Source organism: Chiloscyllium plagiosum, unplaced genomic scaffold (genome assembly GCF_037043375.1).
Source record: "Chiloscyllium plagiosum isolate Xiang-an unplaced genomic scaffold, Cpla_swu_hap1 HiC_scaffold_10, whole genome shotgun sequence".
Classification (NCBI taxonomy): Eukaryota; Metazoa; Chordata; class Chondrichthyes; order Orectolobiformes; family Hemiscylliidae; genus Chiloscyllium; species Chiloscyllium plagiosum.
Window position 1 is genome coordinate 69,340,597 of NW_028270148.1, and position 12,799 is coordinate 69,353,395.

At 39.5% G+C, this 12,799-nt stretch overlaps 1 protein-coding gene across 6 annotated transcripts in view; it reads right to left on the minus strand.

Moving 5' to 3' along the window:
* The window catches only part of usp34 (ubiquitin specific peptidase 34), a 381,006-nt gene extending 374,238 nt beyond the window's left edge, over nucleotides 1–6,768 (minus strand). For 5 of the 6 annotated variants that reach the window (XM_087991428.1, XM_087991429.1, XM_043696074.2 and 2 more), the window contains exon 1: nucleotides 6,535–6,768. In XM_087991428.1, coding sequence (XP_087847554.1) covers nucleotides 6,535–6,577 — 43 coding nt within the window. In that variant the 5' untranslated portion in view covers nucleotides 6,578–6,768. The remainder of the gene's footprint in view (nucleotides 1–6,534) is intronic. The other variant, XM_087991430.1, reaches the window with a different exon arrangement.
* Nucleotides 6,769–12,799: the final 6,031 nt, after the last annotated feature.

The following is a 12,799-nucleotide window of genomic DNA, read 5'->3' on the forward strand; positions in this document are numbered from 1 at the left end:
CCAACTCGTCCATGCCAACCAGATATCCTAACCTAATCAAGTCCCACTTGCCAGCACTTGGCTCATATCCCTCGAAGCCCTTTCTATTCATTTACCCATCCAGATGACTTTAAATGCTGCAATTGTACTAGCCTCCACCACTTCCTCCGGCACCTCATTCCATACATGCACCGCCCTCTGTGAAAAAGCTGCCCCTTTCGGTCTCTTTTAAATCTTTCCCCTCTCACCCTAAATCTATGCCCTTTAGTTCTGGACTCCCCCACCCAAAGGAAAAGACGTTGCCTATTTATCTTATCCATGCCCCTCATGATTTTATAAACTTCTAGAAGGTCACCGCACTCCAGGGAAAAACAGCCCCAGCCTATTCAGCCTCTCCCTATAGTTCAGAGCCTCCAACCCTGGCTACATCCTTTTAAATCTTTTCTGAACCCTTTCAAGTTTCACAACATCTTTCCAATAGGAAGGAGACCAGAATTGTATGCAATGTTCCAAAACTGGCCTAACCAACATTCGGTGCAGCCACAACATGACCTCCCAACCCCTATACTGAATGCTCTGAACAATCAAGGAAAGCATTTAGTCACTACTGTGGACTTACAGCAATGTTGTCACATGTAAAAACTAGGCACTTATCTGTTCCTGCGACATGTGTTCTCCCACATAGGTTCCTCTAAGGTCAGTTGTGAATTTCATTGCTTGTTAATTTTTCCTAGATGCCTTCCGACTTCCAGAGATGCATAAACTCAAATAGCAAAGGCAGTAACTGCAGATTCACTGCTGTGTCAGTTAGCAGTGTAGATTTCTTTTGCTCTCTCCCTCACTAACCATGTGATTGCTGCTTTTTGTCAGTCTTCCTCCTTTTAAAAATTGCATTGCTTTTCCCCTAAAGTTCCAAAACAACAGCATATAAAACAGTAATCGCTGCTTCTGGAATTAAGAAGAAATCACCTCCAACACCTAAAATGCCTCAAAAAAAAAAGCAGCTTTTACAGCCACGATTTTTTTTTCCCCCATTCTCCATCTTGGATTACCCACAATCCACGTCACTGACCAACCCGTTCATATTTTCCTGTAACTGAAGACCTTCTTCCTCATTATTAGTGACCCAAACTTATAAGTAACCGAAACTTATTTACCGCCTCTACCCTCCCAACTTAAGTATACTGTTTATTTATATCACAAACAGTAAAAGGGACCCAGCATTGATCCCTATAGTATGTCACTAAACACCAGCCTCCAGTCAGACAAACATTTTACCACCCTGTCTTCTATCACCAAGGTAATTTTGGATCTAACTTGCCAAGTTATCCTGGATCCCACGTGCTTTTACTTTCTCGATCAGAGTCCCATGTGGATCCTTGTCAAAGGCTTTGCTGAAATCCACAGAAATTACATCAGCTACATTACCCTCATCTACTAACCTGATCACCTCCTCAAAAAGAGTTCAATCAAATTTGTTCATCATGACCTCAGCATAGCTTGGTTAGACAGAGGATCCCTGATGAAATCTTGCTTCTCCTTCATAATTTTGTCCAACAGATTCACTGGTCTGTAATTCCCTGGTTTATTCCTCCCAACTTTCTTAAAAAGTAGAGCCACATTAGTTGTCTTTCAGTTCTCTGGTACCTTCAAACTCATTTACTGGATCTGCCACCAAGTCTAAATGCACAGTTTTGTCTCAAACGCAAGCTATGAAAATGTTTCTAAGAGTGGCAAGGTGTCTTTCAACATCCAGGATTGTGAGCCACAAGGGTGAATCCTATGTCCACACATGTATCAGTTGCTAAAAATAAACAAAAGCAATGTCCTATTACAACCTATTTCCTCAATGACCAGTTGATGCGGTGCAGCACTAATTGGCAAATGGTTGAGAGAATTACCATGGCAAATTGTATGTGGGTTTTCCATTTACATGGTAAAGAATTCCCTCACTTGTGTGAGGACGTAAGGAACTTGCATAGACAAGATGTTGTTCAGTATTGCTAACCTATTCATTAGTATGCTGAAGGAAGCCATCACCTTTTGCAGCACACTGCTTTATTATGGCAAGATAGATGTGCCGCTATTTTCTGAATCCTTATTCACTGAATTATGAACTTAGCAACTCACGCAAATTCAATTTTAAGAGACACCAAGTTGATGTTCCAGTCACAGAAAGTCTGCTATAATTAGGTAGTTGCGCACAATTTGTGTCAGTTTCCCTCAAAAACACACTTTCTTGGAGTGAGCTTCAATATTCTGGACTCTTGTGTGCAGTGGTCATGTCCGTACATTTGAACCAAATCTCACCTGCTCCAGAGGTCAGAGATGTACAGCACGGAAAGACACCCCTTGGTCCAACTCGTCCATGCCGACCAGATATCCCAACTTAATCTAGTCCCACTTGCCAGCGCCCAGCCCATAACCCTCCAAACCTTTCCCATTCATATACTCATCCAGATGCCTTTCAAATCTTGCAATTGTACCGGCCTCCACCATTCCACTGACAGCTCATTCCATGCACGTACCACACTGCATGAAAAGGTTGCCCCTTACGTCTCTTTTATATCTTGCCCCTCTCACCCTAAATCTCTGCCCTCTTGCTCTGGACTCCCCCACCCCTAGGAAAAGACCTTGTCTATTTATCACACAACACCAGGTTATAGTCCAACAGGTTTAATTGGAAGCACACTAGCTTTCGGAGCGACGCTCCGAATGCTAGTGTGCTTCCAATTAAACCTGTTGGACTATAACCTGGTGTTGTGTGATTTTTAACTTTGTACATCCCAGTCCAACACCGGCATCTCCAAATCTTGTCTATTTATCTTATCCATGCCTGCCATGATTTTATTAACTTCTAGAAGGTCACCCCGCACCAAGGAAAACACTCCAGCCTATTCAACCTCTCCCTGTAGCTCAAATCCTCCAACCCTGGCAACATTCTCATAATACCCAACTTGTTAGAAAACAGGCTTTTAAAACAAAATGCACGCCCTCAATACATTGATAATACATTTGAGATCTTTCAATCCACAGCTGTACTCTATGAAATCTTTAAACACCTTAATGCACTCCAATATGGAGTGGCTTATTGGTAACATTACAAGGCTAGGAATATAGAACCCCAAGCTAATGAGCTGTGGACATATGTCCAATTCCCACTATGGCAGGTGAAATTTGAACTCAGTTTATTTAAAACCTGGTCAAGGGCAACCTTGTAATCACTGTCAATTATCATAAAAGCCCATCTGATCACTAGCATCCTTGAGGGAAAGAAATCTGTCATCCTTACCTGTACGTGACTATATGCCTATATGTGACTCCAGACCCATAGAAATGTGGTGGACCTTTAATTGATTCCAGGCAATTATGCAAGAAATTGGCAGTAAAACCAATGATAACAGATATCTTTATCCCATGAATGATTTTTTTTTTAAAATTACCTTTTGTGACAGTCAAATACACTCACATTCCATGCTAGTTTAGAAATCAACTACAAGGCTAGTTTCACTGGTCAATATACATACAAGAATCATTTAGCACCATGAACTAGAAGACTGACTATTCAGAAATCCTGCAAATACGAATCTAGCTATTTGCTCACCTTGTGAAATTGACAGAGCTGCAGTGCAAAGCTCTCATGCAGGACAATGGTTATTCTGATCAGACCATTTCATGCAACATAAAATTTTACAAATGGACCAAAGGACACCACTTTCAGACCCAAAACCTCTAACCCAAATTACCCTGGAAAGATAAAATTACATAAAAATTTAAACAATAGACTAAGTCTATTTCACACTCTTATGTAGTGGCAATGTAAGTAGCATTTTCCAGCAGGATGCTGCCATCACCATAAAATTTAGTAACATAAAGTTCAGTATGCACAATACCTGGCACATAAAATGTACCTCCAACTGATCAAATCAAACATGTATCTTTTGTTGCTCATAATTAGCAGAGTATAGATCATTTGCAACTAGCTTATTGTTTTGCAAAGACAAGTTAGATGCAATTCTAAAATTGTTCAAGTCCAGCCCAATCTTGCGTGCTAATATCTACACTAACAACCAATTTAAGAAAATAAGTAAAACTCATAACATAGTTCATTTAAACTTGAAAAGGATATAAAGTTGAAAATGTGTTGCTGGAAAAGCGCAGCAGGTCAGGCAGCATCCAGGGAACAGGAGAATCGACGTTTCGGGCATAAACCCTTCTTCAGGAAGGGCTTATGCCCGAAACGTCGATTCTCCTGTTCCCTGGATGCTGCCTGACCTGCTGCGCTTTTCCAGCAACACATTTTCAGCTCTGATCTCCAGCATCTGCAGACCTCACTTTCTCCTCAAGGATATAAAGTCACAAGCAGAGACCTTTTCACTGCAAACAAAACAGGAATATGCTCAGGTATTGCAACTTTTTTTGATTATCTTGGAGCTTGAGGTGCCTTTCGTTCTAGTTGGTCGAAGCACCTCGATACATCAGAATTGACTGCCAAACAATCAGCACCCTTTATGCCTGTAGAACAAGCTGTTCTCATTTGAAATTTGGTATTCTTGCATTCATCTTGATGTTTGCAAAAACAAAGCGCTTTGGCAATACGCCTTGCATTTCATCTTTATTGAATTCTGCCCTACCAAGTAACTGTTAATATTGAATATAGTTCTTGAAATTGAATATTGTATGAGGCGTAACAAGCACTGTACAGAGGTTGCAAAAAGAAAAACAACTTGGCCCAACTAATATACACTAGCTGGGCTCCTGTGGCACAGTGATAGAGTCCCCCACTCTGAATCAGGAGGCTTGCGTCCAAAGTCCCATCTGCTCTAGAAATTTGTCCTAACACCTCTGAAAAGGTTGATTAAAAAATAGCTACGTAGGCATATACACCATTCAAGTGAACCATTCTAGTCACATTTACCCATACATTTTCCCTCATTCAATATCTTGAATTTTAACAGTTTCTGCCTCAACCATCAAGCTTGAAAGCAAATTACACAGTCTCAAAAGTTGTGGAAGTTTGTTCTAAATTCTTTTGCATGTCTTGCATTCAAATTGTGTATCTTTGACACTTCATCCTTTACTTCCTAACTAGTGGAAATAGTCTGCTTGCATCCAGCCTGCTCCATCTGGGTCATAATTTTAAGAATTTGTATTACAATGCTCCATAATCCACTTTGTTGGAATATGACATACATGAAGCAAACAGACCTAATAGATTATGCAGTACATCAGAATACAGTTTCAGAACCTAGCTATTATCACTAATATCACATGGTAGTACACAGTAGAATATGTAATGGTTTACTAATCTGGCCTGTTGAATGGGTACAAACAAATTAAAGACTTGACATGAAAAAATAAGCAGCTGGAGTTTCAGATGCAATCAATGACATTTTAAATTTAGATGTTTACATTACAAAAATCAGCTGTCAATGCATTTTTCATTAGGTGCTGTTAAAGAATTCTAGTGAGCTGTCCAATTTTCTCAAGTGATCTTTATTAGCATCCAATGAGAGAATTTTAAGGACAGCAAATCTTTTGTCACAATTTACAAACTGTAAAACATTTTGGATAAAATCTGCTCAAAAGGAAGGCATAATTTCTAATGCATTCAGAACTTGTTTTACTGCCAATGCTTTTTTAAGAAAAACAAATTTTCAATTATTCAAATTCAGCATTATGCAAAGAACTATCTTGAAGTTAACATATACACAACTAAATGAATGATAGTTGTATGTTTGTAACTTTCTGCTAATGAAGACTCCATTTCCTATAAGAACTAAGATGAATATGTAGAACCACCAAATAAATTTACTCAACACAGCCATTGTATTGCTCACCACTATCCAAAAATGGATTCAGTATTCCTAAATGACAATCTAAAATAGATCAAGGCATGGTGTACTTATTAAGAATAAGAATTTTGAACTGATCAGTGTCAGCAAGTCTGCAAAGTCATTTAAAAAAATCTACCAACAATGCAATCTGATTTTATGTGACCGATTAAACTATCCTCAACCATAATCAATAGTCACAAAGTGACATCAAAGCAAGTTCATCCTAAAATGTACCTATTCCCCCTATACAGTTTAGATGCAAATTCTCGAATCTGTAAAGCAATGCATACATTTCCATTTGGTATCAATAACACATTTTTACAGACATATTAAAATTATAGAACTCAAAGCAACGTGTAACTGATACCCATAACATCAGGCATTTGTGTAAAACAAAATCAGTCTATTCTCGTCAGCCTGACATTAGGCCACAAAAGCTCTAAATCATTTATGCACTAATTAATTTCATAATATTGCAGCAAACTTCAAGTAAACATTAACTACTGTACAACATAGATCTTAATGGTAAGGAAGGAAAAGAAACATTTCAAGACAAAATGCCTTGAATGACCGGAGCACTTTTAAGAGAGTCTAGGCCTGCATGAAAGCTAAAGACATATAGGCCGGAACCAATGGCTATGCATTACTGCAGATTATTATTTTTCACACAAATACCTACAGGCCTGTGCAGCAATGAGGAGATAATTTTACCACTTACTTGCATTTAACACGTCAAGCAGCTCTGCACAGTTTTCGCACATCTTTCACTAATTTAACCATTTATCTGCCCTACGGTTTCTCGTTAAGTTCAATTGTTTGTTGTGCGACCGTTCGTTGTTTTGAGAAGGCGCTGAGGGAGGGGGAAGGGAGGGAAAGGGAGAAAAAAAAATCTGAATGCAAATTAACCGATCCGCACCACAACGACCAGCTCGAACCTCCGCGCCATTTTGATTTGGACAAGTCCGACGAGCAGCTTCGGATGTTTCCGCTGACAATCGGGTCCTTCCCCTGCGTCGCGCACCTCACGCAGCGTCCAAGATGGCCACCCCTCCCTGCCACAGGTGGTACACACGTTCGCATGTCATTGCCACGGCAACGTACCTTACCTCGCCAACGGCCGCAATGACTCGACCAACTTGATAAACAACGGAGAGAAGAGTGAGTGGTTGCGAGTGTCTTAAAAATAAATTATAACTGGATTAAACAGGACGTGGTGCTGATATCGGTGTTATTTCCCCATGTCGCTCGTTCGTTTATTAACCTGAAGTTTTCACCGGCGAAATAGTTACTTTCATTTTCAGATGGGCATCTTTACAGAATAGAGCAAAACATTACTCGTTTAGCTTATCAAACTCACGTCCTGTCTCTGATGGTGGATGTTCTTTAAAACTATAATTTACTACAGTCCGTCCAAAAGCTGAGCAACTCCGATTGAAATTAATGATTCATTTTCTGCAGAAATTTGATAGTTACCTTTTAAAGTGATCAATTTCGTGTTAAATTGGCTAGATTTATAAAACCAGCATAGTATCATTGGTTAAAGTGCAGGAGGGCTAGGCCCGCCAGACAGGCAGGAGGCTGGAAGAACACAGCAAAACAAGCAGCATCAGGAGGTGGAAAAGTGGACGTTTTGGGTGTTGACCTTCTTCAGGACTCTGCCCCATACTCGTTTGAAAATAACGATTCAGTCTGCCCTCCACCACCTTTAGGCAATGCATTCGAGATCCTAACCACTTACTGTATTCAACAAAAATCATATTACTCTTACTCATTCCTGATGAAGAGCTCATGCTTGAAACGTCAACTGTGCAGCACCTCGGATGCTAGCTGATCTGTGCTTTTCCAATGCCATACTTTTTGACTCTGATCTCCAGCATCTGCAGTGCTCACTTTCTCCTCTTCCTTTTACTTTTGCCAACCATAAGCAAGTTCTTGTTCCAAGTTCTTGCATCAATGAAAACAGTTTCTCCCTACAAGTTCTGTCCAGACCTAAAAATCACATAACACCAGGTTATAACCCAACAGGGTTTTTTTATTTGGAAGCACTAGCTTTCAGATCACTGCTCCTTCATCAGGTGGTTGTGGATTATAAGGTCATAAGACACAGAATTTCTAGCAAACAATTTCTGTCCAAACTCTTCATGGTTTTGATAATGTCTATCAAATTTCTTCTCAACCTCAAGTTCAAGGAGAACAGTGCCAGATTATCCAATCCAAACAATGTTACTGAAATTCTTCATCATTGAAACCATTCTTGTGAGTTTTTTCCTGCACCATCACAGATGCCTTCACATCCTTCAGTGTGCAATGGTTTCGCAATGTTAAAATAACTCTCTCACAGGCACATTCAGGGTGGTCACCTATGAACTCACCCTTAGTGTGGATGAGAATCATCCTCATTTGTGAGGGACCACCAATGAATAAATTAAAATGTGATGCCCAGAACTGTATCTGGTCTTTTAGTAACAACACATTCAATTTAAAAAAGTGAACATTTAAAAGCAAAAGCTTTTCAGATCTTGGCCAAATTTTCCTTTGCAACATTCCATGGTACACAAAAAACCTGACATACACACTGACCTGTTTAATAGACAGACAGCAGACCATACAATAAGTATGCATCTATAAAGTGCAGAAATGGTATTACACCTACAGGTTTGGAGCTATAGTGTCAATGTGTCCCACATTTCTTGCAAATGTTAATCCCAATCCCCTTACTGATTAAAGCAATATGGACCATATATAACCAGAACCTTCACTGATGAAAACGGCCTTTATATGTTAATGAAGCAATCATGAAATTGTTACAACATGTAGGAACTTAGATTTGGGAGTTTGTTTTTGGCAACAGTCTATGACATAGGTATGATTATTATTTTTAAGAAATTTAATTTTCAGTGCAGTAGGTAACAGCAGTAAAAGTGGACAAGGGGTAAGCAGCAGCTGACATCACAGTATTGCACACTATAGAGTTCTGAGGGACCTGTGAATTATGCCAATTTAAGAGAAGGAGCAGGGTATGGTACTGACATTTGTAAGTGCAAGCTGACTTAAGGGGAATAAGTTACTCAAATTTGTAAATTTATCAGCATTACAAAAGACTATTAAAGAAGAAGAGTTGCAATCTGTAATCATTTGCTGCACTCAGTGTGATATTAAAGAGTTAATTTGCTCTGCTGACCTGCAGGAAAGTGGATGTCCCGAGGCTAGGGTGGGATGCCTCTGACTTACAGGTAAATTGTAAGGAATTTACATTCCCATCCCATGCCATTCAGAGTCATGTATATGGCCATTTCCTAGCTATTCAGAAGTGAATATACATTGTCATCCCTTACTATTCAGAGCCATTTACATTGTCATCATCTCCTATTCAGAAATCAATAAGAACATTACAATTAGAATCCTGACAACTCCCTGCAGTTAAGAAATGATTCACAACAGTTTTGACCATTAAGGGATGATTTACATTACATTGTTTCTGGAGATGATGTGGTCACTGCAGTATGTCTTGAGTAGCATGTGACTGTGGGGGAGTGGCTGGGGATTGTCTTGTGGGCATTACTGAGATGTAAAGATTTTGTATAAAGGAAGGACAGTTCCTTTATTCAGAGAGACTTCTCGACACACTTCGCAAACATGACAAAGAGTGTTAAGAGTTTCTCCAAAGTCTGTACTGTATTTGCTTAATAAAATATGGTTGTTGTTCACCGAAATTGGTGTATTGCAGTTGCATCAAATGCATAAGGATCTCAGAAAAAAGAACTTAACAGCAAATGAGTTCAGACTTAACTTTAGAGATTGGAGTATAAGAAGGAACTGCTACAGAAGTGGATACCATATTCCAGTTGAAGCTGAACCAGATTTTTTTTTGCAGTTCTATCATAACTCCTGTTGCTTTCATACTCTATGCCTATGTTTATAAAACTTGATTAACTGCTCTCCTGACCTTCCCTGCCACTTTCGACAATTAGAACAGTTACCCTCATCACCCTCTGCTCATGTATCCAATTTTGGAAATGTACACTTTATATAAACTGTCCTCATTCCTCTGTGCAAATTACATCACATTACTCTGCATTACATTTAAAATGCTACTTCTTTGCTTTCCCATCAACCTACCTATGATGTTATGAAGCTTAACATGATCCTCTTCACAATCCACAAAACTTCCAAACATTGTGCTATCTGCAAATTTTGAAATTTTCCCCTCTATAACCAAGTTCAGGTCATTAAAATATATCAAGAAAAGCATGTACCTGCTTACAGTGATGATATTCCATAGAGATTATTTGTTTTGGGAGTTAAGTTTAAATTCACAATAAACAGCGAACTCAGTAGTTATGAAACCTGTTTACTTCATCAAATCAAATAATAAATTATAAATAAATCAGGTTAAGAATATCACAAAACAGGCTATGGAGCCGAGCAGAGTAGAGCTTAAGCAGATTCTCTGGTTTTAATTTATCTGTGTGCTGGCTATGTTAGAAGCTAGATGCAGTTTGAAGCTGTAACGTTGCTGAAACACAGCATGTGTGATGCTGTTAAGAGCCTCCAGGCACTTAGTGCCCAGGAGAGTCCCAGAGGGTAGACAAAGTTAGGACACAAAGAAGATAAATTTGACAAAGTCTAGTATTCTCAGTAACAAAACAGAAATTGCTGGGAAAGTTCAGCAGGTCTGGCAGCATCTGTGAAGAGAAATCCGAGTTAACATTTCGGGTCTGGTGACCCTTCCTCAGAACCGATGAGAGCTAGGAAGATGTCGGTTTATGTGCATAAGATAGGGTGGGGGTGGGGGTAAGTAATAAATGATAGTAGGGATCGAGCCCAAAGAGAGAAAAGAACAGTTGGACAGACAAAGGAGTGGATAACAATCTGGCTGGGAGAGTGAATATAGTTAATGGAAACTGTTAAAGGCCAATAATAGACAGTGTGTAATGGCTGACTATGTGATAACAAGACCTGGTATGTGGAGTTGGGGGCTAGGACATGGGGGAGTTCAGGTCCTAAAATTATTGAATTTAATATTGAGTCTGGAAGGCTGAGGGTGCCCAAGTGGAAAATCAGGTGTTGTTCTTTCAGCTTGCGCTTCACTGGAGCAATTCTGAGGAAGGGTCACTGGACCCAAAATGCTAACTCTGATGTATCTTCAGAGATGCTGCCAGACCTGCTGAGCTTTTCCAGCAATTTCTGTTTTTGTTTATAGTATTCTCATTGCTTGGACCATAACAAAATCACTTTTTAAACAATTGTATAACACTTGCATCAAGATCTTGAAGTCATATAACTAAGACATTGTCCCCAGGTAATTGAGTATAATGTAACATACAGTAACAATAAAAAAAGTGATATTTTAACATACTCCATCTTTTTTGAGACAGAGACAGGTTTTGAAATGCTAGTATTTTCAATTTACAACACTGTAAAGATTTGGCAGTTTTTTGTTTTTATGTCAATAAAATAAATCCCACGCTTCAGTTTGTTTCAGCTTCCCAATCAGTTTGTATTTGGCAGACAAAATGAGTGCTTTGTTTGATAGAAAGTGACAACCCCACAAACAATGTATTTCGTTGAACCAGGGGTTCAACATACTTGCCACAAAAAAGTTGTTTTTAAAATTAATTCATCCACCCAAGAGCACCATGTATGCCAACATTTCTTCTCACCTCTACTAACAATTTTTCTACATATAGTTGTTTCTTAACTCCACTAGAAGTCCATTCCAGATGTTGATTACTGTTCATAATAATGCTAAATTTAATACTTTATCCTACTCTGAATTCAAGTTATAGCAGTAGTGTGAATGTTTTTCATTTTGTTCACTTTGTTGTATACCTATATAAAAGATCATTTTTGATACTTCACTTAAGGCTGAAACGTTTGTGTCTCCATCCTACCCTCATAACTCAGATGGTTGGCACGACAGATACAGTCATAACTCCGTCACTCTACACAGATGCTGCCTGAGTATTTCAGCACTTTGTTTTTGTTTCACATTCCCAGCATTTTGCTTTTACTTGCACAAATCGGCTTTTCACTTCACTACCTCTGGTGCCTGAATGTCTTCCAAGTTTCTTGGTGACCAGAACTGGACACATAATAAAAGTGCTGTATTTACTGTGGAAAAGGATATGGAAGATAGCGACTATAGGGAAATAGATGGTGACAGCTTGCAAAATGTCCAGATTACAGAGGAGGAAGAGCTGGATGTCTTGAAACAGCTAAAGGTGGATAAATCCCCAGGACCTGATCAGGTGTACCTGAGAACTCTGTGGGAAGCTAGACAAGTGATTGCTGGGCCTCTTGCTGAGATATTTGTATCATCGATAGTCACAGGTGAGGTGCCGGAAGACTGGAGGTTGGCTAACGTGGTGCCGCTGTTTAAGAAGGGCGGTAAAGACAAGCCAGGGAACTATAGACCGGTGAGCCTGACCTCAGTGGTGAACAAGTTGTTGGAGAGAGTCCTGAGGGACAGGATGTACATGTATTTGGAAAGGCAAGGACTGATTCGGGATAGTCAACATGGCTTTGTGCATGGGAAATCATGTCTCATAAACTTGTTTGAGTTTTTTGAAGAAGTAACAAAGAAGATTGATGTGGGCAGAGCAGTAGATGTGATTTATATGGACTTCAGTAAGGCGTACGACAAGGTTCCCCATGGGAGACTGATTAGCAAGGTTAGATCTCATGGAATACAGGGAGAACTAGCCATTTGGATACAGAACTGGCTCAAAGATAGAAGACAGAGGGTGATGGTGGAGGGTTGTTTTTCAGAATGGAGGCCTGTGACCACAAGGATCAGTGCTGGGCCCTCTACTTTTTGTCATTTACATAAATAATTTGGATGCGAGCAGAAGAGGTACAGTTAGTAAGTTTGCAGATGACACCAAAATTGGAGGACAGCAAAGAGGGTTACCTCAGATTACAACAGGATCTGGACCAGATGGGCCCATGGGCTGAGAAGTGGCAGATGGAGTTTAATTCAA